The sequence below is a fragment of the Sceloporus undulatus genome, chromosome 11, assembly GCF_019175285.1.
Source record: "Sceloporus undulatus isolate JIND9_A2432 ecotype Alabama chromosome 11, SceUnd_v1.1, whole genome shotgun sequence".
In the NCBI taxonomy this organism is placed as follows: Eukaryota; Metazoa; Chordata; class Lepidosauria; order Squamata; family Phrynosomatidae; genus Sceloporus; species Sceloporus undulatus.
Window position 1 is genome coordinate 5025681 of NC_056532.1, and position 27155 is coordinate 5052835.

Genomic DNA, 27155 nt, shown 5'->3' on the forward strand with positions numbered 1-27155 from the left:
AATCCAAATTAAAGCTTCATATATATTATATTATCTATATATATATAATTTATTGATTTTGATTAGTTCGGGTTTACATACTTATATTATATATCAGTAGTCCCCAAACTGTGCTCTTCAAGGCCTTTTGGACTTCATACCCAGAATCCCAGACAATGGCCAAATATGGCTGATGCTTCGGGAGTTAAGCCAGATCTCTTAAAGGGCACAGTTGCGGACCACTGGTGTGTGTGTGTGGTGTGTTTGTGGGGCTTTTGAGATCTATCTATATATCTATCAGAGTCCAACTGTGCTCTTCAAGGGCTTTGACTCCAACTCCCAGAAGCCAGGCTATTGGCCAACATAGCTGAGGCTTCCGGGGCTTGTAGTCCAAGTGCCTGGGTTCCATGCTGGGGTTTGTGTTTCCTGGGGAGCCGCAGACCTCTCTGAAGGATAACAAAGCCCCCCAAAACCCTATAGCATGGAGCCAGGGCAGTTAAAGCGGATTATTTTTGCATTGGATGCAGCCAAGGGCAAAGGCTGAAGGATGTAAGAGGGAGGGAGGCGTGGTTTGGGCTTGACGTCATAAGAGTGCGACTCAGCCCAGAGAAGAAGCCAGAGATGGAGGGAAGGGGACCCAAATTGTTGCCAATATGGAAGTATAGAAGGGAGTGGTGATGGTGCTGTGGGAGAAAGAGACAATGGCTGCTGGTGGTGACAGGAGAGACAGGAAGTGGGAAGACCACCCCAGCTCCCCAAATATCTCTACCAAGAAGGTCATTTTTTACCTTTTCTTGTGTAGCTAGGCTATGGGATCCTGGGATTTGTAGTTCATTGTGGCACCAGGGCTCTCTCTGACAGAGAAGATTCAAAATGTCTCAAAAGACTACAGTTCCCATGATTCCTTAGCATTGAGCCAGGGCAGTTAAGGCTAGGGATCCTGGGATTGTAGTTCATGTGGCACCAGGGCTCTCCCTGACAAGAAGACTCAAAATGTCTCCAAAAGACTACATTTCCCATGATTCCTTGCATTGAGCCAGGCAGCTAGGGCTATGGGATCCTGGGATTTGTAGTTCATTGTGGCGACCATAGCGCTCTCTGATAGAGAAGGCTCAAAAGTCTCACAAAAACTACAGTCTCTTTGCCTTCCCCCGAGGTGAGAGAGTGTGGCTTCTCCAAGTTTTCCAGTGGGTTTCATGGCAGAGCTAGGAATACAAACCCAGCCTCTAGGTTGTAGTCCAACGCTCAAACCACTATGCCATGCTGGTCCTCATAATAACTATCATTAGTTTGTGTCCAAAGACACAGCGGCCACGCTTCTGAGAGTTGCGGTCCAACAATAACTTTCCCAGCCTGAAGTTGTGCCACATCTGCCTTGTGATTTAAGAACCTTTTTTGTTTTGAGGGTGGGAAATGACTTCTCTGTTACCCTCTTTCTGTAAAATCAATGGAGCTGTTTTGTTCCTCCTCACAGGTCTGCCAAAGCACGGGCGAATCGCCGTGACGCAGCCGCGGCGAATGGCCGCCATCTCAGTTGCGAGAGAGTGGCGAGGGATGGGCTGCCTTTAGGGAGCTTGTCGGATACCGGTCCGATTCGAAGAATGCATCTCGGAGGTACAAGTCCGAACGGCTTTTGTGAAACCTTTTAGTTTTAAACCTAAGAGTAGTAGATGTAGTGGGCCATTTTTGGCTCCTCTACACTCTTTAAGTCCAGAAAAGCAAACCAGCCCAGACTGTCAGAGTTCAGCAAATGCTGACCGATTGCTTTATTCAAGCTTGGCTCTAACCAACGCTTGATTTTTACATCTAGCAGGAAAGTCCATCAAGTACATGACGATGGCTGCTTGTTGAGACAGATACTGGCGACCCCCATTTGACCAAATACAGTATTGTGATCCTCGATGAAGACGCCCGAGAGGAGCCTGAGTACGTAAGTGCTGGATATTGGGCCCAAGTGGACTAAAACCGCTTTCGGATCCACACCAGCTGTTGTTTCATTCTTGTTTTAGTTTGCTCTGCACAAAAAAAGACTCAAAGAGGTGAACTTTATCAGCTACTGACTTATCATGGGAGCTAACTATAGTTAAGTCTACTGAACTAAGGACCATACAGACAGCCAAATGAAGCTGCTTTGGTCACTTTGGGGTATGCGTTTTAAATGCTGCATGCATCTAGAGGCTGGAACCATGCCAAGCATGCTCCATCCACAGGACTGCAAGTAGCTTTGGCGCAGCTTCTGGACTTTAGGACCATAGGCCTGTTCAGACTGCCAAAATAAAGCCGCTTCTGGGTCTCTTTGGATGTATGCCTTGTTTAAATGATTGCATGACCGCATAAATCCGGAAGAAAGCTGCACACTCACAAGCTACAGCTCAGTGCTTAGGATGGAGTGTGGCTTTGGCGCGACCTCCGGACCTTAGGATCCATGTCCATTTAATGGATACCTCCCAAAGAGCCCGACAGAGCTTTATTTTGGCAGTCTGTAACAGGCTACATTTAAATAGCATACCTCAAGTGACCCGAAGCAGTTTTTTGGCCTGTATGTGGGCTCTTTGTCACCTCTCCAACCTGACTCTCACAAACTTGATGGAAATCTCATTCACTCATGCGCCAATGTTGGAATGATGCCCGTAGGTATATTGGGGGGTAAAGTTAATGTGGCAATGATATCGGCAAAACAGAAAAGAAATAATATGGTAAATAAACCTCGGAAGTTACTAAGGTCTCTCTGCTACCGATTCCTAGACTAACATGGCTATATCTCTGTTTCTGTATTCACTATCACTGTACTTAGTCATGATTGGACACTATTGCCACAAACGTGACTTCTCTGCAAACCTATTTTATCAGGCATCAGGTGCCTGGTGAGAAGGAGGTCCATTCTGCCAGGATTGGAGGGTGGGTGGGTGACGTTTCTATCGGGCCCGAGTTACTTAATGTTCTACAAGTTAATCTTTTCCTTTGGCTCATGATTCTTGGCTGGTGGATGAGGCCAGCATATGCTGGCTTCATTTCTACAGTCCAACTTCTCTTCTTAGACCCCACGTTGGGGAATCTTTCTCTCTCCAGTGGTTTTTACAAGTCCAATAGATCTGAACTTTGGTGATGTTAGCTGGTGCATTGGGAAGCTGAAGTCCAAAACTCTCTGGTGCCAATATTTCCCATCTCTTTTTAGGTTTTATTCCATAGTCCTTGTCGCACTCAAACCCTTAAGACTTTTTCCTTTCTTTCGCTGCCAGGATATCTGTTTGGCTTGCTGTGAAGCAGAGACACAAGAGAAGCCTCCTGAAAGAAAGAAAAACCCCTGAAAGTGGTGGTGATGTCAGCCACCCTGGACACTGACAAGTTCTCCGACTTCTTCGATGGCTGCTTGTGATGGATATCCCAGGACGAACTATCCTGTTAAGGAGATCTTCTGTGGTGCCCGGGACCGAAAGATGCTGAAAGTTCTGCATATGTTACCGAGGTGCATGCTCCTTGGTGTTTTTTGGGGGGTGGAGGGTGGGTATGACACATCTTTTTCAGTACTTGACATCTTGAAGTCTGTGGGCCAAATTTAGTCTTACATATGAGAAATGCCTCCTTTCCCTCAATGGATATGGGTCCAAAACTAACAAAATGAATTTCAACAGAGAGAATGGTAGGGTGCTACACTTGGGCAGTGAAAATGAGCCACAGATATTATGGGTAACATTAAGCTTGACAGCAGCCATGCAAAAGGGATTGGGGTCTAGTGCCTGTGCCATTATTTAGTAGGTATATGTAAAGTCATATAGGATCCCCCGCCTGTTTTAAAGAAGGCTTCTCCTGGTCTTTGGATGGCCTAGTGTGTAAAATGTGGCAGAAATCCCCCATACTCCTTGTGTGCGGCATTTGGGGACCATTAAAAAAAATAGATGGGAATTGTATGGCTTCCCGTCTCCCTGCAGTCACCTTCCCTGGTTCCGGGGCTTGTTTTGTCCCAGGACCCCCACAAGGTCTGTGTGGACTCCTCAGAAAGCCACAAAAACAAAAAACCCAGAAGTGCTTTGAGGTCCACTTACAACCAGTTTATGACATGTCTTTCTAGTCTTCAATAGGGGCATTTGATGGGATTTTGAAGGGTTCTGTAATTGTGTATTCCTGCATGCCCAGTGTTCTTGGATGATCCTTCAGCATAAACAGGTGAGGGGATGATGGGAGCTGCACTCCCAACAACAACTGGAGGATCACACATTCCAGATGCACGTTTTTCTGTCTTAGTTTATCTTGGCTTTTTCTTGTAACTGATGACATTGGCCTGTTAGACGCCAACAATAAAAGCTGCTTCGGGTCTCTTTGGAGGTATGCTTTTAAATGATTCATGATCCTAAGAATCCGGAAGCTGCACCAAAGCTCACTCCAGTGCTTAGGAATGGGTGTGTGTTTGGCGCAACCTCCAGACTCTTAGGACCCATGCATCATTAAATGATACCTCAAAGAGACCAAAGCAGCTTTATTTGGCAGTCTCTAACAGGCCATGTTTTCAAGACTTGTCTTGCAAAGCCGTGTAATAAAACGGTTGCTATTTTTACCACGCTTTTATAATTGTGTGGAAAAAATTTTGGATTCTTTTTTTAAAAGGAAGTAGTATTAAATATTTTAAGTCGATCGGCCGTACCGAAGAGTAGGCAAGTTTGGTTAGGTCTTATCCGCTTCTCAGCGGGTATTGTACCGGCTTGCGTTTGCGAGACCAGAGGGAAAATCCCTTCCAGCGTTTTTGTGTGAAGAGGATCTCACTTGAGCCTCTCTTAATCATTAATGCCACTCGTTTCAGACCGTCAAAGTGACCTTGGACATCCATTTGAATGGCGCGGCGCGGAGGAGACATCCTGGTTTTTCTGACTGGTGAGCATCTTCTCCTGCATCCAAACATTTGACATCACCTTGTGCAATGTTCTCTTCTTTGGTGTGATGAAATTAAAATGTCGGATAGTTTTAAAGGAAAGCAGCAGTATGATGTAGTGGTTTGAGCATTGGACTCCAACTCTGAGGAAAGCAGGGTTCAAGTCATGCCAGGGGTTGATCCCAGTTTGGCCATGGAAGTTACTGGGTTGCCTTAGGCCAGTCGCACACTTTCAGGGGAAGGCCATGGCAAACTTCCTCTGAACAAATCTCGCCAAGAAAGCCCCATGATGGGATTGCCTTGGGTGCCCACTAAGTCGGAAACGACTTGAAAGGCTTACAAACACCACACAGTTCACTAAACAAAGGTCCTTACACCAAGAAGCAGTCCATTCCCCAAAAGCCTTCTGAAAATAGGAAAATCTTTACCTGCTGACATTGAAATATTGAGTTGGGGGTATACCCAAGAAAACCCTATTATGGGTTGCCTTAAGTCAGAGTTCAACTGGATGGCTCTCACACACAACATTTGGAGGAAAGCAGGACACAAACCGTCTCCCATTTACTTTGGCCCCAACAGACAGGCCAAAATAAAGCGCTGCGGTCACTTTGGGGGGTATGCTGTTTAAATTTGCAGTGTCCTAAGAGTCCAGAAAGAAAACTGCGCCAAAACCACATCCAGTCCTAAGGACTGGAGCGAGCTTTGACACAGCTTCCAGCTCTTAGGACGCATCCATCATTTAAAAGCCCATACCTCCAAAGTGACCGAAGAGAGCTTTATTTTGGCAATCTGTATGGGGCCAAGTCACGAAACTTCAGTAATGGGAGGTTCACATTTTCCCTAGTTCTTTTCCTTTCTCCTCTAGCAAAGTAGTTTTTTTGTATTGTAAACTTTTTCGCCCCGTAATTCATGGCTCTTTTCGTGTCCTCACTGCACAGATAAACACATATCAGTACGAGTGGCTTAACATATGTATGAAAAACGACTTCCTTGCTTTTATCTTACCTTACAAACAAAAAGACACACAACAACCAAAGGAAGATAACATGTGAGGGAGAAGGAAAGTGAAAAACCCAGGGCACCAGTCCTTGATGTGAAGACCTTCTTTTAGTGTGGTTAGAAGACAAATGTGCCGACTTGTATGACATGAATAGGATGTGATGCATTTTTGAGCTGCTGTTTTGGAGAGTCCCTTAAAATTCCCCAAAAAATAAAAATCTTACTGTGTTTTTTTTCAGGCCAATCTGAGATTGAAAGAACAGCGAGTTGCTTTTCCAGAAGCGGAGCGGATCGATTACCCGTTTTGATGATGAGCAGAGACGTGCTGTCGAAGGGTTGCTTTATACCCCTTGTATGGCTCAATCGCTGACAGGTACGCTTTTGCTTTTGAACACTGACGTGTTGTTTGACTTTCTTATGCACTATGCTCTTCCCCCCAAACCGACATCTCCAGTGTTGGATGACACTTTCTATATCCCCTGCCAAACGGGAGGCAGTGGTGGATTGGCTGTGGTGTGGATGGGGAATTGTAGTCCAACATATCTGTAATCTAGATGAGTGGAAGGCAGTTTTAAAAATTTCTATCCTCACTTTCCCCCATGATTTGAGTCCCTCTTCCCATTTTCAGAATTTCAGTGTTTTGCGAAGGTACTCAGGAGCAAGCTTGTTTAAACATACAGAATGACTTTTACTCAAAAGCATGGATGGGCTCTATAAATAAATATTATATCTATTCTTATTTTATTATTATTTTATTATTATTATTAGTCTGTAAATAAATTAATTGGGGCCCCTTGGTTTTGGGGGGGAGGTTGACTTGTTATTTAGCTCCTTGACAGTTTGCTAAATTATGCATTGAGTATGTGTGAATGTTATGGTTTTTATTAGTTTTGTGCAAAATTACAGATTACATATGCATCCAGCACATTGCTAGTTTCAGACTTTATGGTCTAAATGCTAGACATTGAGAGTATGGGTAGCTGGATCTAAGCAAGCTGAGGTCTGATCCAGCATGGATGCTTTGCTTCCCTCCATCAGCTGGCGACTCTAGGGGTAGTGTGCAGAAGGAGTATGACTTCAAGAGAGGGAGCATAATATAGCAGTATACATGCAGTCGATGGTTTTGGGCCCCTCCACATGGCTCCGTTTTCTAAAAGTTTGTGTGGGCGTTGGAGCTTCTAACTGGGTTTCTCTGTCTCTGCAACTTCCAGATTTGTCCTCTGCGCAACAGGCAGCCCTCAACCTATTGTAAAATAAGACGCACTTACAATGCAGAGGTTTTGCATTTTCTTTCACTCTTTGCCATTTAGATCAGCAGAGAACAGTCGTCCTCTCTCTTCTTCCTCGCCGTGTGCATCCGAATGTTTTTTGGCCCCCCCCTCGCCTTCGCCCCGCCTCTCCCCCCGTTTTTCTCCGGTGCGTTTTTCTGTGTTCCTTTGGCGCAATAGCTCTCCGCTTTAACCCGCCCACTCGCCCCCCAAAATTCATGGATGCTCAAGACCCACTAAATACAATGGCGTAGTAAAATAGTATATTCAATAGCAAAATCAAGGATTGCTTTTGGAATTTATATATATTTATATATATAAATTTATATATATATATTCAATAGCAAAATCAAGGATTGCTTTTGGAATTTATATATATATATATATATATATATATTAAATATTTTCAAGCAGTGGATACTTGAATCTGCGGATAAAAAATCCAGTGGAATCCAACTGTATGTATTATATATGATAGATAGATAGGCAGACAGACAGACAGATGTTATATATGTATTATCTATGTTATATATCATGTATCAGTGATCCCTCACTTGTGCTCTTTAAAGGAATTTTGGACTTCAGCTCCCAGAATCCCTGACTATTGGCCAACTTGGCTGAGGCTTCTGGGAGATGAAGTCCAAAAGCTCTTAAAAGAGCAGAGTTTGGAGACCACTGTTTTTATACACACACACACACACACACACACAGGCACGCTCTCTCTCTCTCTCTCTCTCTCTCTCTCTCTATCACTGGTCCCCAAACTGTGCTCTTTAAGGGATTTTGGACTCTAGCTCCCAGAACCCCTGACTATTGGCCAACATGGCTGAGGCTTCTGGGAGATGAAGTCCAAAAGCTCTTAAAGGGCACAGTTTGGGGACCACTGTTATAGAGAGAGAGAGAGAGATGGATGGATGTGGTCCCCAAACAATTATTTTTAAGGGCTTTTGGACTTCAGCTCCCACAATCCCAGGCTATTGACCAACATGGCTGAGGCTTCTGGGAGATGGAGTTCAGAATCAGTTAAAGGGCACACTTTGGGGACCAATGTTAGGTGTGTGTGTGTGTGTGTGTGTACACATATATAAAATATATCAGTAGTCCCCAAACTATGCTCTTTAAGGGATTTTGGACTCCAACTCCCAGAAGCCCAGGCTATTGGCCAACGTGGCTGAGGCTTCTGGGAGATGATAATCCAAAATCATATATGTCTCTCATATATATATATATAATAATAATAATAATAATATGTTTTATTTGTATACCGCTTTTCCTATGATCAAAGCGGTTTACAGCATACATATACATATACAACAAAGCAAGTAACAAAACAAAACAAAAAAAACTCTGCTTCTCTCCCCTCAAGATGGTGGTCGGGGGAGGGCTCTTCTTCTTGGCAGGCAGAGGCCTGTTGTTCCTTGCCTGCTTCTCTCCCCTATGATTTTGGACTTCAGCTCTCAGAAGCTAATCTATATTATATATCCATCTATATTATATATCAGTAGTCCCCAAACTGTGCTCTTTAAGGGCTTTTGGACTTCAGCTCCCAGAATTCCAGACAAATGGCCAATATGGCTGAGGCTTCTGGGAGTTGAAGTCCAGGATCTCTTAAAGGGCAGTTTGCGGACCACTGGTGTGTGTGTGTGTGTGTGTATCATATCTATATTATATATCAGTAGTCCCCAAACTGTGCTCTTCAAGGGCTTTTGGACTCCAACTCCCAGAAGCCCAGGCTATTGGCCAACATAGCTGAGGCTTCCGGGAGCTGTAGTCCAAGTGCCCTGGGTTCCATGCTGGGGTTTGTAGTTTCCTGGGGAGCAGCAGACCCTCTCTGACAGGACTACAAAGCCCCCCAAAAACCCTATAGCATGGAGCCAGGGCAGTTAAAGCGGATTATTTTTGCAGTGTGGATGCAGCCAAGGAGCAAAGGCTGAAGGATGTAAGAAGGGAGGGAGGCGTGAGTTTGGCTGTGACGTCATAAGAGTGCGACTCAGCCCAAGAGAAGAAGCCAGAGATGGAGGGAAGGGGACCCAAATTGTTGCCAATATGGAAGTATAGAAGGGAATTAGTGGCTGCTGTGGGAGAAAATGGCTGTCTGGTGGTGACAGGAGAGACAGGGAGTGGGAAGACCACCCAGCTCCCCAAATATCTCTACCAAGAAGGTCATGTTTATACCTTTTCTTTGTGTAGCTAAGGCTATGGGATCCTGGGATTTGTAGTTCATTGTGGCACCAGGGCTCTCTCTGACAGAGAAGGTTCAAAATGTCTCACAAAAGACTACAGTTCCCATGATTCCTTAGCATTGAGCCAGGGCAGCTAGGGCTATGGGATCCTGGGATTTGTAGTTCATTGTGGCACCATAGCGCTCTCTGATAGAGAAGGCTCAAAATGTCTCACAAAAACTACAGTCTCTTTGCCTTCCCCCGAGGCTGAGAGAGTGTGGCTTCTCCAAGGTTATCCAGTGGGTTTCATGGCAGAGCTAGGAATCAAACCCAGGCCTCTAGAGTTGTAGTCCAACACTCAAACCACTATGCCATGCTGGTCCTCATAATAACTATCATTAGTTTGTGTCCAAAGACACAGCGGCCACGCTTCTGAGAGTTGCGGTCCAACAATAACTTTCCCAGCCTGAAGTTGTGCCACATCTGCCTTGTGATTTAAGACCCTTTTTTTGTTTCGAGGGTGGGAAATGACTTCTCTGTTACCCTCTTTCTGTAAAATCAATGGAGCTGTTTTGTTCCTCCTCACAGGTCTGGCAAAGCACGGGGCAATCGCCGTGACGCAGCCGCGGCGAATGGCCGCCATCTCAGTTGCGGAGAGAGTGGCGGAGGAGATGGGCTGCCCTTTAGGGAGCGTTGTCGGATACCAGGTCCGATTCGAAGAATGCATCTCGGAGGTACAAGTCCGAAACGGCTTTGTGATACCTTTTAGTTTTTAAACCTAAGAGGTAGAGGGCCATTTTTGGCTCCTCTACTCTGTTTAAAGTCCAGAAAAGCAAACCAGCCCAACTGTCAGAGGTTCAGCAAATGCCAACCCGATTGCTTTATTCAAGCTTGGCCTCTAACCAAACGCTTGATTTTTACAATCTATGCAGGAAACGTCCATCAAGTACATGACAGATGGCTGCTTGTTGAGACAGATACTGGCAGACCCCCATTTGACCAAATACAGTATTGTGATCCTCGATGAAGCGCACGAGAGGAGCCTGAGTACGGTAAGTGCTGGATATTGGGCCCATAAGTGGACTAAAACCGCTTTCGGATCCACACCAGCTGTTTGTTTTCATTCTTGTTTTAGTTTGCTCTGCACACAAAAAAGACTCAAAGAGGTGAACTTTTATCAGCTACTGACTTATCATGGGAGCTAACTATAGTTAAGTATACTGAACTAAGGACCCATACAGACAGACCCAAATGAAGCTGCTTCGGATCACTTTGGAGGTATGCCGTTTAAATGCTGCATGCATCCTAAGAGGCTGGAAGCCATGCCAAAGCAATGCTCCAGTCCTAAGGACTGCAATGTAGCTTTGGCGCAGCTTCTGGACTCTTAGGACACATACATAATTTAAATAGCATACCTCCAAAGTGACCCGAAGCAGCTTTATTTTGGCCTGTCTGTATGTGCCCTTTGTCACCTCTCCAACCTGACTCTCACAAACTTGATGGAAATCTCATTCACTCATGCGCCGATTGCTGGTAGAATGGATGCCCGGTAAGATATATTTGGGGGGTAAAGTTAATTGTGGCAATGGCATCACAGTCGTGACTAAATAGCAGTCATGAATAAGAAATAATTATGGATAAATAAACCTCGGTAACTGTTACGTAAGGTCTCTCTGCATACCAATTCCATAGACTAACACGGCTATATCTCTGTATTCTGTATTCACTATCACTACTGTACTTAGTCATGATTGGGACGCTATTGCCACAACGGTGACTTCTCTGCAAACCTATTTTATCAGGCATCAGGTGCCTGGTGAGAAGAAGGTCCATTCTGCCAGCAATTGGAGTGTGGGTGGGTGATGTTTCTATCGGGTCAGAAGTTACTTAAGTATACATGATTCTAGCGTTGGAAGCTATCTTTTCCTTTGGCTCATGATTCTTGGCTGATGGATGAGGCCAGCATATGCTGCCTTCATTTCTACAGTCTCAATGTCTTCTTCTTAGACCACAGTTGGGGAATCTTTGTCTCTCCAGTTGTTTTATTCTACAAGTCCAATAGACTAACATTTGGTGATGTTAGCTGGTGCATTGGGAAGCTGAAGTCCAAAACATCTGGGTGCCAAATATTTCCCATCCTCTTTTTAGGTTTTATTCAAATAGTCATTGTCAGAACTCAAACCCTTAAGACTTTGTCCATTCTTTTGCTGCCAGGATATCCTGTTTGGCTTGCTGAAGCAGATGTTACACAAGAAGAAGCCTCCTGAAAGAAAGAAACCCCTGAAAGTGGTGGTGATGTCGGCCACCCTGGATACCGACAAGTTCTCTGAGTTCTTCAACGGGTGCTTGGTGATGGATATCCCAGGACGAAACTATCCTGTTAAGGAGATCTTCTGTGGTGCCCTGGGACCGAAAGATGCTGAAAGTTCTGCATATGTTACAGAGGTGCATGCTCCTTGGTGTGTTTTTGGGGGGCTGGAAGGGTGGGTATGACAACATCTTTTTCAGTACTTGGCATCTTGAAGTCTGTGGGCCAAATTTAGGTCTTACATATACTGAGAAATGCCATCCTTTCCCTCAATTGGATATGGGTCCAAACTAACAAAATGAATTTCAACAGAGAGAATGGTAGGGTGCTACACTTGGGCAGTGAAAATGAAGCACACAGATATGGCATGGGTGACACTAAGCTTGACAGCAGCGCATGCAAAGGGGATTTGGGTGTCTTAGTGCCTGTGCACATATATTTAGGTATATGTAAAGTCATATAGGATCCCAGCGCCTGTTTTTAAAGAAGGCTTCTCCTGGTGTTCGGATGGCCTGGGTGTGCTAAAATGTGGCAAAAATCCCCCATACTCCTTGGTGGGCATTTGGGGACCATTAAAAAAAATATTGATGGGAATTGTATGGCCTCCTAGTCTCCCTCAGTCACCTGTCCCTGGTCCAGGGGCTAGGTTTCTGTCCCAGAGACCCCCACAAGATCTGTGTGGACTCCTCAGAAAGCCAAAAAACAAAAACCCAGAAGTGCTTTGAGGTCCACTTACAACCAGTTTATGACATGTCTTTCTAGGTCTTTAAATAGAGGGCATTTGGTTGGGCATTTTTGAAGGGTTCTGTAATTGTGTATTCCTGCATGCCCATGTGTTATACTGGATGATCCCTCTCAGCATAACCAGTGGTGAGGGATGATGGGAGCTGCACTCCAACAACAACTGGAGGATCACACATTACAGATGCACATTTTCTTCCTGTCTTAGTTTATCTTGGCTTTTTCTTGTTAACTGATGACATTGGCCTGTTACAGACTGCCAAAATAAAGCTGCTTCGGGTCTCTTTGGAGGTATGCTATTTAAATGATGCATGCATCCTAAGAATCCAGAAGCTGCACCAAAGCTTCACTCCAGTGCTTAGGAATGGAGTGTGGCTTTGGCGCAACCTCCAGACTCTTAGGACCCATGCATCATTTAAATAGCATACCTCCAAAGAGACCCGAAGCAGCTTTATTTTGGCAGTCTCTAACAGGCCATTGTTTCAAGACTTGTCTTGCAAAGCCGTGTAATACCCAACGGTTGCTATGTTTTCACCACGCTTTTATAATTGCGTGAAAACCATTTTGGATTCTTTTTTTAAAAGGAAGATGGTATCTAAATATTTTAAGTCGATCGATCGTACCGAAGTAAGCGCAAGTTTGGTTAGGTCTTATCCGCTTCTCAGCGGGTTATTGTGAGCTAGCTTGCGTATGCGAGACCAAGAGGGAAAATCCCTTCCAGCGTTTTTGTGTGAAAGAGGATCTCGCTTGAGCCTCCTCTTAATCCCATTAATGCCACTCGTTTCAGACCATCAAAGTGACCTTGGACATCCATTTGAATGGCGCGGCCGGAGACATCCTGGTTTTTCTGACTGGTGAGCATCTTCTCCTGCATCCAAACATTTGACATCACCTTGTGCAAACGTTCTCTTCTTTGGGTGATGAAATTAAAACTGTAGGCTATAGTTAAAGGAAGAGCAAGTATGATGTAGTGGTATGAGCATTGGACTCTGACTCGAGAAAACAGGGTTCAAGTCACTGCCCAGGATCTGATTCCCAGTTTGGCCATGAAAGCTACTGGGTTGCCTTGGGCCAGTCGCACACTTTCAGGGGAAGGCCATGGCAAACTTCCTCTGAACAAATCTTGCCAAGAAAACCCCATGATGGGATCGCCTTAGGACTGCCACTAAGTTGGAAACGATTTGAAGGCTCACAACACACACAGTGCACTAAACAAAGGTCCTTTACACAAGAAGCAGTCCATTCCCAAAAGCCTTCTGAAATAGGAAAATCTTTACCTGCTGATCACTGAAATATTGAGTTGGGGGTATACCCAAGAAACCCCTATTATAGGGTTGCCTTAAGTCAGAGTCAACTGTATGGCTCCCATCGACAACAACATTTGGAGGAAGGCAGTGACAAACCTGTCTCATCTTTACTTTGGCCCCATACAGACAAGCCAAAATAAAGCTGCTTCGGGTCACTTTGGGGGTATGCTGTTTAAATGTTGCATGTGTCCGAAGAGTTCAGAAACTGCGCCAAAACCACAATCCAGTCCTAAGGACTGGAGCGCAGCTTTGACGCAGCTTCCAGACTCTTAGGACGCATCCATCATTTAAACAGCATACCTCCAAAGTGACCTGAAGCAGCTTTATTTTGGCAATCTGTATGGGGCCAAAGTCACCGAAACTTCAGTAATGGGAGGCTTCACATTCTTCCCTAGCTTCTTTCTCCTTTCTCCTCCTAGCAAAGTAGTTTGTTTGTTATTGTAAACTTTTAAGCCCCGTAATTCATGGCATTCGTGTCCTACTGCACAGCATAAAAACATATAAGTACGAGTGGCTTACATATGTATGAAAAAAGACCTTCCTTGCTTATATAATCTTTAAAAACAAAAAGACACAACACGAAAGGAAGATAAAATGGGAGGGAGAAGGAAAGTAGAAAAACCCAGGCACCAGTCCTTGACGTGAAGACTTTCTTTAGTGTGGTAGAATGACAAATGTGCCGACTTAGTATGACATGAATAGGATGTGATGCATTTTTGAGCTGCTGTTTTGGAGAGTCTCCTTAAATTCCCCAACAAATAAAAATCTACTGTGTTTTTATTTCAGGCCAATCTGAGATTGAAAGAACATGCGAGTTGCTTTTCCAGAAAGCGGAGCGGATCGATTACCGTTTTGATGTGAGAGAGAGTGCTGTCGAAGGGTTGCTTATACTCCCCTTGTATGGCTCAATGCCGACAGGTGAGCTTTTTGCTTTTGAAACTGACGTGTTGCGTAGACTTTCTTAATGCACTATAGCTTTCCCTCCAAACCGACATCATCCAGTTGTTGGATGACACTTTCTATCATCCTCTGCCAAATGGGGCAGTGGTTGAATTGGCTGTGTGGATGGGAATTGTAGTCCAACATATCTGGAATCTAGATTATGGTAGGGTTAGTTTTAAAAATGTCTATCCTACCTTTTCCCCATGATCTTGAGTCCCTTCCCATTTTCAGAAATCAGTGTTTTGCAGAGTTACTCAGGAGCAAGCCTTGTTAAACATACCGGAATTGACTTTTACTAAACAAGCATGGATGGGCTATAAATAAATCATTTATTATTATTATTATTATTATTATTATTATTATTATTATTAGTCTGTAAATAAATTAATTGGGGCCCCTTGCTTTTGGGGGGAGGTGGACTTGTATTTAGCTCCTTGACAGTTTGCTACAGTATGCATTGAGTATGTGTGACTGTATGGTTTGTATTAGTCTTGTGCAAATTACAGATTACATATTGCATCCAGCACATTGCTAGTTTCAGACTTTATGGCTATAAATGCCAGACATGAGAGTATGGTAGCTGGATCTCAGCAAGTGGAGTCTGATCCAGCATGGATGCTTTGCTTCCCTCCATCAGTTGGCGACTCTAGGAGTCCCAGGTGTGCAGAAGGCAAAAGGAAAATGAGCATGACTAAGAGAGAGAAGCCATAATATAGCATGTATTACATGAAGTTAATGGTTTTGGGCCTCCTCCACATGGCTCCGTTTCCTAAAAGTTGCTGTGGGTCTTGGAAGCTTTCTATATTGGTTTTCTCTGTCTCTGCAAATTCCAGATTTGTCCTCTGCGCAACAGGCAGCCCTCAACCTATTGTAAAAGATGCACTTACAGTGCAGAGGTTTTGCATTTCTCTTTCACTCTTTGCTCATATAGATCAGCAGAGAAAGATATTCCTTCCTCCGCCTCCGGGGATAAGGAAATGTGTGGTGGCCACCAACATCGCCGCAACGTCTCTCACCATCGATGGGATCAGGTGAGCTGTTCTGTGGGTTTTCATTGGGAGAAACAGCAAAATCGCTAACAGTAGACCAGGGCTTGTACCTCATTGTTAGATCATGTGGATTAACGGAAACTTGGTAAGCAAATGCCAATATAAATTTCATGGATTCACTGGGTGTATTCTAGTAGGGATCAAACCTGCAATAGCATGTAGTTCATATCTGTCCTCCTGTCCTGTGGCCATACAGGGCCTGGATTATGGTTACCAGTTTTAGAATAAGCGAGGATATGAAGCCATGGTTTGAAGCTGGGTTTAATATTCTGCTTTCCCTTCATTAAAGTGCAAGGTTAAGCTAGGATCTTTTAGTACATGTCAGCTTCTTAACCCTTCTTTTGGTTCAGGACTTCTTCCATTACTCCGGAAGCAGCAGGAGAGATTTGGGCATCACCAGTAGCTTCATGGTGATATCCCCCAAATTTCTGGATAACCTCAGTAGTTTTATTTCCCCCCCAAAACCACACACTTAAAGGTTTGATGCTGTTTTGTGAACTTAGCTTTACAATGATGTTTCTCATTTCTGTCTCTCTTCAGGTTTGTGGTTGATAGTGGGTTTGTGAAGCAATTGAACCATAACCCAAGAGTGGGCTTGGACATGTTGGAGGTCGTCCCTATTTCCAAGTAAGTTGGAGGCAATGCTGGGTTATAAGAAGATGATTTGAGACTGTCCCCTCCTTTGGCACCTGGCATATACTTATATAATTCAGATGTAAAGAAATGTAAAGCTAAATAACTTTTGTGTGTTGCTCTCCAGAAGCGAAGCTTTGCAGCGAGCCGGGAGAGCTGGCAGGACAGCATCTGGGAAATGCTACCGGATCTACAGCAAGGAATTCTGGGAGCAATGTATGCCTGACCACATGGTTCCAGAGATAAAGCGAACCAGTTTGACATCTGTGATACTGACTTTGAAGTGCCTTGGGATACATGATGTTATCAGGTAACCCATCTTGCCAGAAGGATGAACAGAGTTATGGGAGATATTGATAGAGGAATAACAGTTTGTGCGTCTTGTCAAACCACTTCAAACATCAACAGTCTTTCTCAACCTTCCAGATGTCTTTGGGCCACAACTCCTATCATCCCTAGCCATGACTTGTGGTTGAGGAATGCTACCTTAAGTCACATTAAAAATACAAGGACCTGTTACAGACTGCCAAAATGAAGCTGCTTCGGGTCTCTTTGGAGGTATGCTATTTAAATGACGCATGGGTCCTAAGAGTCCGGAGGTTGCGCCAAAGCCACACTCCATTCCTAAGCACTGGAGTGCAGCTTTGGTGTAGCTTCCGGATTCTTAGGGTACATGCATCATTTAAACAGCATACCCCCAAAGTGACCCAAAGCAGCTTTATTTTGGCAGTCTGTAACAGGCCAAGGATAACTTAAAATCAGACGTTGTCAGATGCTCCAAAGGCCTTTCTGGTTGAGGCTACACCTTTGCCTTGGCAGATTATCTACAGAGATACAGCACAAAAGGGAAAGGGGAATGGGGAGGGAAGCGGAAAACAAATATCATGTACCGGTAATACTTTAATTTCATTTTGCCAAGCATTATCTGATTTTCCAGTGAGTCTTGTTGTTGTTTCATGATATGTCCAAAACGTGATAGCCTCAGTTCAATGCTTTTGATTTCTAAGAAAGGTTCAGACTTGATTCCTTCTAAGATCACTGTTTTGTCTTAGTTATTCTTGGGCATTGCTCTTGTAAAGAAGCCTAGGTGACTGGATTGTTTATCTGCTTTGGGGGTGTTCTGTGCAGGTTTCCTTATCTGGACCGCCCAGAAGAGAGACGCATCCTGGAAGCCCTGAAGCAGCTTTACCAGTGCAGTGCCATCGACAGGTAAATTTAGGGATCTGGGTGAATGATCACAGCCAGTTCTGTCATTAGGAAGAGTGTGATAGCAGCAGATTTCAGGTGTCATGCAAAGGCAGCAAATTGTTAAACTAGTAAATTGGGGGCGATTCGATTTTTGTCACTAGGGAAGGGAAGAGGTCCCTGGTGTTTCAGATCCGGATCTGTGGCTCCAATGCCAACTCTGTACCTTGATTTGAATGGGTAGGGGGTTCCCACTAGAGGAAATAATATTGGGGTGCGCAAAGGGATCTTGTATAACGCTTGAGACTCACTGTACGAAAGAAGTGGTAGCATTAGCTTCCATAAACTACAACTTCTTTCCTGCAGTTAGTATCAAAGGTGCTACAAGATCCCTTCTTGACCCTTGAAGGATAACTTCTTCCGCCTAATAGTCAATTCCATGTCAATTGCGGCTAATGTCAGTTGCATTAGTTAGTAATATTTCATGGTAATTTTATTATATTTTATCTCTGTTGTAATCCGTAGGGAGAGGCGGGACATATAAATAATAATAATAATAATAATAATAATAATAATAATAATAATAATAATAATAAATATTATTTACGTACTCATATTCCTGACTACCACAGCTATGTCTCTGAATTCTAGCCTAATATTGGGCCAGATGAAGAAACCATCTGGCTTGGTTTAAAGCAGGTTCACTAGAGAGGCAGCATGATGTATTGGTTAAGGTGTTGGATTAACACTTGGAAGATGGCATTTATGCCCCCACATTGGGGCATGAGAAGTCTTTGGGTGACTCTAGAAGAGTCGTTCCCTCTCTGCCTGATCCACTTTGCAGGGATGTTGTGAGTATAAAGAAAGGAGGAGAGCAACTGTGTATGTTGCTTTCAGCTCGCTGGAGGAAAAGCAGGGATATACATGCAAGGTACAAAGAAATAAATTTGAGGATGTTTTGGTGGCATTCTCACTTGGTTGTGATATTATGCTGGTATTTCACAGGGTGGGTTACATGGCGGAGGAATTGTACCTTGGCGTTTCAGGGCGCTTTCTGGAAAGACACTGAAATTTATCAATGGCAGCAAAGTCGGTCAATGTAATCCAAACCACTCCCCTTGATTTGTCACTTTTCCCTTGCAAAATAATATAGGAGAGGCTACGTGACCAAACTGGGCGAGTTCATAGTGCAGTTTCCCCTCCCTCCAAACCTAACTTGCGCCGTCATCAAGGCAGCCTCTCTAGGCTGTGAAAACTTGCTGCTCCCAATTGCCGCCATGTTGTCGGTGGAGAAAGTCTTCATTCGACCAGGTAACGGCCGGGAGGGCGCGGGTTTGCCTGCCACCCACACTTCAAACTTTTCCAACCCATATTTCTAATGGGTTTCTATTCTTGCTGAATGGGTTGGAAAAGATTGGGTTGGATACTTATTTTCCCAATATACACAGTTATCTCTTACTACAGTTTCAGTGCCAGAGTCCTGAATTTTAACGGCCGTGGGATCAAAAGGATCAAAGGCCCAGGGCAAGGAGAGGTGCCTTAGCAAAAACTATAGTTGCCAAAGGACAAAGGTCTGGTTGTATCTGTAACATATTAACTTCACGCTTCCTTGGCTCAGCAGCCAACGACAGTATATCCCTTTGCCTTTTTGAGAACAGACCGCGGAAGAGATTTAATCAATTATGGCCTCGTTCCCACTACCTTTTAAATCGGATCGTGAATCGGTTTGAACCGGTTCGAACGCCCCTGGTTCCCACTTAATCTGAACTGATAAAAAGCGATTCCAAGAGGGGGGCCATGCCATGCTAGACCTGTTTAACCCGCGTCTTTTTGACGCTGATTTTTCCCCTCGCTTCTTTTGCGATGAACCGATTCTGCGCAAGTGTGAGCCACGCGCGGATTGGAATCGATTCAAATTTCCCCATCAGCCGGCTGGAGTCGAATCATTTTGAATCGATTCATTTGTGAATGTGAACCACAAGTGGTTTATTTTGGAGGGGAAAAACGCGATCGGGGCAAATGTAGTGGGAAAACATGAGATGGGGCAAATGTTGTGGGAACCACCCTCCACTGTTGAATCAATCCATCGATTTGGATCACACACCGATTTATCTGTAAGTGGGAATGGGGCCCATAAGTGCTTTTAGTTTCTTTCTGTGTCTCTCACTTTAAAAACAACAACACATTTACTCTTCTGTCTTGCCTAAAAGGTGCCTTCTTTAGTACTATCTGACTTATAGCAATGGGGCAGCAAATAAGAATGGGAAAGAAAAGTGGGATCCAGCATCCACAAAGATCTTTTTCATTCTTCCAGAGTCTTGTTGCAAGATGAAGAAGCCCATCTTGTCTCTGAAATATGCACATCTGCAACCCTAGTAGTGCATTTTGGAGAAATAAAAAACACACAATATTGTGCATACTTATAGAATCATAGAGTTGGAAGAGACATCAAGGGCCATCCAGTCCAACCCCATTCTGCCATGCAGGAACTCTCAATTGAAGCATCCCCGACAGATGGCCATCCAGCCTCTGCTTAAAGACCTCAAAGGAAGGAGACTCCACTACACTCCGAGGAAGGAGTCTGTTCCACTGTTAAACTTCCCTTACTGTCAGGAAGTTCTTCCTTATGTTGAGGTGGAATCTCTTTTCCTGCAGCTTGCATCCATTGCTCCGGGTCCTAGTCTCTGGAGCAGCAGAAAACAAGCTTCCTCCCTCCTCAATATGACCTCCCTTAAAATATTTAAACAGGGCTATCATATCATCTCTGAACCGTCTCTTCTCCAGGCTAAACATCCCCAGCTCCTTAAGTCGTTCCTCATAGGGCATGGTTTCCAGACCTTTCACCATAAAAGAGGCAACTGGTTGAAATGTATACAAATGCACATAAACGCACTTTGGTCTGTGGGAGAGAAAGGCGTACCAAAAATGCATAGTGTTTTGGTTTTAGTTTAATTAAAATCTATACATTCCCTTGAGAGAGAGCAAAAAAATTGAAGCATGAATGGGACAAAAAAAAGTCATATGGGATTTTGAGAAAGGAAGTCAAGTCTAGACAGGTTTTTGCAACTTAGTAGTAGTTACTACTGTTATTATGGCATAGTTTGTTAGTCTATCTGTCTTAGAACTAGAAAGGAACAAGATACAAACCATGTTCTTTCCTGTCACTAGTTACTCTTGTTGTAACAGTACAAGAAAGTGATATTTTAAAAGCAGTGTAACAAGGAAAAGGAAATCTATTGATGAAAGAATAACAATTTTACAGTCATTTTCAAATCTTACTTTTAATAGTATTTAAAGAGGCGCTTTGTGAGGGAGTTGTAAAGCTTCATGCTGCTCAAGAACGTAATAGAAAGTAGTGGAGGGGAAACGAACGCTTGTTTTATAAATTAATGTTAATTCTAATGGGTTTAATTCTGCTTTTAAGGGGGGGATTTTGTAATATATGTAATAATCATTATATGTTGGATGTTTTAACTATCTTAGCTGCTTTGATTCTTTTTACAGAAAAGCGGGGTACAAATAAAAGTTTTATTTCTTCTTCTTATTATTATTGTATCAAAAAATTACATAGAAAGTATGGGCAGCCCTTGTGAGATGGAACACAAATTAACTTTTTTCATCATATTAATTTTTATTAATTAATTAATCATTATTTATTTATTTATTTATAATTAATTTATATTCATAATTAATTAATTAATTAAAATTATTACTTAATTAATAAAATTACTTGATTAATTAAAAATTAATTACTTAATTAAAAATAATTTTTTATTGTTTCAGTCAATTAAACTAATTTTATTGGACACTTATGAGATTGTTACAATAGGAGTGGAATATAAATATTTAATTAATTAAAAATTTTAATTAATTAATTAAAATATTTATCTCCTATTGTACAATCTCATAGGTGTCCATTAAAACTAGTTTAACTGATTGAAACAATAAAAATGATTTAAACAGATTGAAAGCAGTCTAAATGACATAGCAAGTGAAAATAGGAATGTTAGAACAGTTCAGATCAGTGTATAATTTATGTCCAGACTTAGATTAAATCTATCAGTCCCTCAAGGCTTTAATAAAATCCATGTTTTTACCTGTCTCTGGAAGGACACCTGTATTGGCAACCAATTGTGCTTCTAAGAGGAGGATATTCCTCAGCTGGGGCCCTAAACTATGTCTTCCCACCGTTTGTTTTCTTAGACTTGCATCTGAGGAAGTAGACCAAGCTTATACTACAACTCCTTTCACACATTTAGTCCCAAAAGTGCTACAAGATCCCTTTGCACAGTGTTTAATGCGACTGGGTTTGATCTGATTTTATACATTGCACTTTTTTTAAAGGGTCCATGACTGAAATGAATGCACTTGGTACGATATAGGCAAACTAAACTAGTTTATCTCCACACTAGAACTGGAATCTGCGGTTTGGACTGTGTTCAGATCCCTGCTTTGGAGACTGGGGTGGCTTTTATGGTTGTTCTTACGTTAGAAGGCCCTCTCTCTTAATATGTTTATTGCATACCTCTATGAAGGTTCGTATTAACAACAATTCCTATATAAAAAAACAAACTTGATTTCAACATCTGTCTTTCGTTAGGCGATCCTGAGAGCCAAAAAGAAGCTGAAGTCCGGCACCGAGAGCTGATGTCGCAAGTGGGAGGCTGCAATGACTTTGCCACTCTCCTGAACATCTTTGAGCAATGCAAGTCAAGGTATGAAATAAAATTGGCTGCAGAACAGGGAGAATGTAAAACCTCCTACCAGGGGCCTTCAGAATAATTATTAATAATAACATAATGATAAAATTTATTTATATAAGGCTGCAGAAGGTTGCAAATGGAGACAATGGAAATTGTGCTGCGATGGCTTGTGGGAGTGGATAGCTACCACTTGGTTACAAAGCAAGACATTTTCAACACCTTTGTATTTCCAAGTGCACTACAACATGCAGTCCAGGATCGTTGAAGTATGCATCTCTTTATATGAGCCTGTTCAAACGTTAAGGACTTCAGGTTTGGTCCATCGTTCTATCCCACTACCTACCTAGGTACATTTGTTGTGAACAAGTGTCTTCATAGTCTCTGCTCCCAAACTATGAAATTCCCTCCCTTGGGAGTCTAGAAAGGCTTGATCTTCTTCTGCCAGCGGTTGAAAACATTCCTATTTCTACCAAGCTTTTAGCGATTGACCATGATGGGCTTTTCATGGTGTGCTGTTTTGTTGATGCTCCGTCTCATATGGGATGTTGAATGGTTTTAATTTTGTAGATCATTCAATTGGTTTTAATGTACATGTGTCTATGTTTCTGTGTTACATATACACTCACATCTCCGTATTTGCGGATTTGAAGATTCAGGGATTTGATTAATACGTTCTCTCTAGGAATATCTAGGTCCTCCAGTGCAACTCTGTGATCAACTTTAACTAAACGTTGCACTGAAAGACCTAGAGATTCCTAGAGAGAATACTCTACTAGGCCTTTGTAGCTCCTCCAGGGAAGGTCTGTGGTCAATGTCTGTCGGACGTTGACCACAGAGTTGCGCTGGAGGACCTAGAGATTCCTAGAGAGAAGACTCTACTAGGCCTTTGTAGCTCCTCCAGTGCAGTTCAATGGTCAGTGTCTGTCAGACGTTGACCACAGAGTTGCCCTGGAGGACTTAGAGATTCCTAGAGAGAAGACTCTACTAGGCCTTTGTAGCTCCTCCAGCGCAGTCCTATGGTCAGTGTCTGTCGGACATTGACCACAGAGTTGCCCTGGAGGACCTAGAGATCCTTAGAGAGGTATCCTCTCAGGTAAAAACATGGTATTTTTGTTATTTGGGTTTTTTTCCACATTCACGGGGGTCTTGTGTCTCTAACCCTAGCCAACATGGAGGGACAAGTGTACATACAAAATCATCGGGGGAGTGTATTGGTTTTGTCACTTACTCGCTCCCCACTCTTGTCCAGCAAATCCCCATCGGCTTGGTGTCAGAAAAACTGGATTCACTGGAGAGCGGTGAAACTTGCGTTCAGCGTGGAGGAGCAAATTCGAGAAATCACCAGCAAGCTTAAGCAAGTGAGTAGAGATCTTGCCCTGTAGGTGTATTGGGTTTTATCCCAGTATGGGATAAGGACCGCAACTCTCATTCAAGACTACAGTTCCCATTTGCTCGTTGCATTACTTCTTTCTTTGCGTATACAGCTTGCTTCTGCAGTAAGACCAGCAATAAGGCACTCCCCTACTAGCCCACTCCCAAATAGATAACAAAGTTCGAATAACATTTTGCCTAGGATTCCTGGCTAGCATGCTGGTGGGGGATGATGGGAATTGTAGTTAAATGTGGCTGGAAGGATGGGGGCAGCAAGTTTTGGAGAACTGGACTTCGATGGTCTCATCCTCAAAGGTGTCTTGTCAGAGGTTTTGCTTATGGGTTTCTCTCCGTCTCCTTGTCTCTCCAGCGGCCGGACTTTCCGAAAGAACATTTTGACGGCTCGAGGAATGAAATATTGAGGCGATGTCTGTGTGCAGGCTATTTCGCCAACGTTGCCAGGAGGTAAAGCAGGGCAAGAGGAAGGCTTCCAAGACAAATTTGGTTATCTGGCATCCTCAGATGGTCATGCCGCCTTTCCCAGGACATTGCTGTTTGGTGGTTTCCCAGCTTGCATATGGCCTTCCTCCTATTAAAAAGCTGAAATTCTTCTCCTTGACCTTAGGTCCTGGCAGTAAGAACGTTAGAGTAAAACATACTTGCATTTTTTATCCCGCCTCTTTTGCTTTTGTCCTCACCCACCATTCGACTGAAAGAAGTACCCCATCTTTGAGGGAAACAATGGAGGTTGAGCTCCAAACGTGTGGCTTGACAGATGGCATGGTTACATTTTTCTATGCGGGATGTGCCTGGGCTCAACATTCGCCAGCTGCTCTCTGACACTCCTCTGTTTTGTGTTTTATTTTTAGATCGGTTGGCAAGTCGTTCTGCACCATGGACGGCCACGGCAGCACCGTGCACATTCACCCTTCGTCGGCTGTAAGAGCCTTCCTTTTGCCGGTTGTTGTTTAGGGTTGAACGGTTGGGTCTTCTAGGTGAAGCTCACTGAGCAGATTCTCACTATGTCTGACCTTATGGAGTGTGTAGTAAAGGATCTTGAGTTTAGAGCAGGGTTGGCTGGATTAAAGCAAATGACTTTTTAAAGTGATGCTCAAAACTTTGATTCCATGCACACCAAAAGAAAGTGGCCAGAAGCTCATTTCTGATTTTGAAGGATAAGATAGATAGATAGATAGATAGATAGAGTGCAGGAGGGTCTGCAACCTATTTAAAAAGGGCCTTACTAAAGTGCTTCCAGGAGAAGTAATTCACCTCCCTTTTAAAAGAAGAGAGCTTTTGAAATCTAAAGAGTTCAAGGAGCACAAAAAACAACATTGGGGTTGTATGTGGACCCTAGACCACACTTTGCCAATCCCAGTCTGTATGTGTTGTGTGCCTTCAAGTCAACTATCAATTATGCCTTTGTCATTGTTGCTATGTGGCTTCAAGTCACTTCCAACTTATGGCAAGCCTAAGGCAACTCTATCATGGGGTTTTCTTGGTAATATTTGTTCGGAGGTGGTTTGTCATTGCCTTCCCTTGAGGTTGACAGTATGTGACTTGCCCAAAGGTACCCAGTGGGTTTCATGCTCTTCTGTCCTTCATGGACATGGATTGTAAGTCATCTCCTGGATTTCAAGAGTCTTTCCCCCCAGCTCTGTTTGGAGATATCAGGAACTGAACTTGGGAAACTCTGCATGGAGGGAAGCTGCTTTGCTGCTAATCTTTCTTGACATTCTGCTGACTTGCAAATTCCTTATCTCTCTCTCTTTTAAAATGGTTTAAAGCTCCATGGCCAGGAAGCCCAGCTGGAATGGATCCTGTTTCACGACGTGCTGGTCACCTCCAAGATTTACGTGAGGACCGTGTGTCCCATTCGCTACGAATGGGTGCAGGGCCTGTTGCCCCGGCTTCATAAGATCGATGCCTATGAGCTGAGCAGCATGGCGCGGGAAGAAGTGACCGAGGAGGAACTCGCCAAGTGGAAGGACAAGGAGGATCTGGAGAGGTGGACTGGTGAGCCAATTGGTTTTATGTTGTTTTCAAAGTTTATGTTGAAATTCCCTTTGAGAGCGGTGGAGTCTCCGTCTTTGGAGGTCTTTAAACAGAGGCTGGATAACCATCTGTCGGGGATGCTTTGGTTGTGAGTTCCTGCATGGCAGAATGGGGTTGGACTGGATGGCCCTTAGAGTCTCTTCCAACTCTAGGATTCTATGACTCTTAACGTTTCCTAGATGGGTAATGGATGATGGGTGCGTTAGTCCGAATCACCTGGAGGGTCAAAGGTTCCCTGCTTAGTTCTAAAAATAATCCACTCTTTCAGTTTTGACTTTTGCTTTGTGCGTGTGGCTTTTCTTTATGTTCAGAAAAATCAACGGGCGAGTCTGTGAAGAAAATGGAGAAAAGGAATGACGACCAATCTATACAGGACGCTCGTACCCGCTATTTGGAGAGGAAGCAACTCCGAACGCAGGGCTTAAGTACCCCTTCGAAGGACGTGAGCTAACCCAGGAGCTACAGCCTTGCCTCTGTTCCACACGCTCTCCATCACCCGCTGCGATAGGTACACTTGCTTGAGATGAATTTCCGCTGCTCACCTTGTTGGATGGAGAATGAGGGAGTTACAACCCAGGAGGACCTTAGGGACATCACATTGCATTGGAAAGGTGAAGCTCTGTTGATGGATATAAGGATCATCTATAAAGGAAAAGCTCCATTTGAGAGTCCTGCAGGCAGTGGCTCAGACCTGGAGATTCTGTGGTATTAAAATGATCTCTTGTACCTTTTTACAGAAGAAATTCCCCTTTTTGTGCAACAGATTAGGCAGCCCATTGGCTTTTGCAAACACACAACTGTGTTGTACTGACTGCTAAGACACAAGTGACACCCATTTGACAGCGGAGACACATTTTATGGAGGTTGCGTCCATGTTACAAACACGAACCGTCTGCTTTCTTTCCATGGAACATACATTGCACCCTGCAAATTTGTAGCTAGGAGAGATGGATAGTTTCCTAATAATTCTGGGGCAAGATTGGCATCGTGAGACTGCAATTCCCATTAGTTCTGCCCAGTGAAGGGTTCTGGGAGCTGTAGTCCAACCCAAAGAAATTGTGATTCCCATCCTACAGCCCAAAAACCCATTTGTGCTCATGGTGCACAAACCTGGAGGGAACGTTCTGGTATTGGAAGGCAGTGCTGTTTGAATAAACTCCAAGACTTTTGGCTGTCTTTGCTGTGCTCCTTCCAAGCCCTTTTATCATAAACCTGCTTAAATATTTATAGCTCTTCTTATATGTGCTTCTTACAGTGTTTCCATTGATCTCTCTCTCTCTCTCTCGGTGGCGCACTTTGAAACTGGCATACAGTGATGGGACATTTTTGTTTTAACCTTTCTAAAAAAGAAAACTGTTTAAAAAGCAAGTTTAACAAGCTTTTATTAGGACTATCTCCTTCCTTCCTTCCTTCCTTCCTTCCTTCCTTCCTTCCTTCCTTCTTTCCTTTCTGTTTGCTGTGTTTTAATGTAAACGGCGCCTGCCTCTGGATTTTTAAATGTTTGGTTTTTCCCTTTTGTTAAAAGAAATGAAGTAATTTTTATATGTTTGCGATAAAGGTTTGACGGCTCATATTGAGCTCCTTTTTCA

The 27155-nt window shown here is 43.5% G+C and overlaps 1 protein-coding gene across 3 annotated transcripts; it reads left to right on the plus strand.

The window, feature by feature from the left end:
- Positions 1-3254: 3254 nt before the first annotated feature.
- DHX40 (DEAH-box helicase 40) lies at positions 3255-27155 on the plus strand. Of its 3 annotated transcripts, none has more exons than XM_042442749.1 (17): positions 8919-9049; positions 9861-10006; positions 10205-10324; positions 11487-11717; positions 13109-13175; positions 14415-14546; positions 15502-15601; positions 16160-16246; positions 16380-16562; positions 17381-17461; positions 18591-18748; positions 22038-22152; positions 23390-23498; positions 23882-23976; positions 24381-24450; positions 25299-25527; positions 25878-27155. In XM_042442749.1, the coding sequence occupies exons 2-17, from the start codon at positions 9905-9907 to the stop codon at positions 26015-26017; spliced, it is 2019 nt and encodes a 672-aa protein (XP_042298683.1). In that variant the 5' UTR covers positions 8919-9049; positions 9861-9904; the 3' UTR covers positions 26018-27155. The 3 variants fall into 3 exon arrangements, with proteins under 3 accessions (XP_042298685.1, XP_042298683.1, XP_042298682.1); XM_042442748.1 differs by lacking the exon at positions 8919-9049 and adding an exon at positions 9106-9272; XM_042442751.1 differs by lacking the exons at positions 8919-9049; positions 9861-10006; positions 10205-10324 and adding an exon at positions 3255-3346 and having other exon boundaries at positions 11616-11717.

Excerpts from the sequence above, each read along its gene's own strand:
- DHX40 (XM_042442748.1), top strand. The coding sequence starts at position 9,125 with ATGGAGGGAAGGGGACCCAAATTGTTGCCAATATGGAAGTATAGAAGG. Across the intron at positions 10,007-10,204 it reads TCGAAGAATGCATCTCGGAG|GAAACGTCCATCAAGTACAT; the intron begins GTACAAGTCCGA and ends CAATCTATGCAG. Across the intron at positions 13,176-14,414 it reads CATCCTGGTTTTTCTGACTG|GCCAATCTGAGATTGAAAGA; the intron begins GTGAGCATCTTC and ends TTTTTATTTCAG.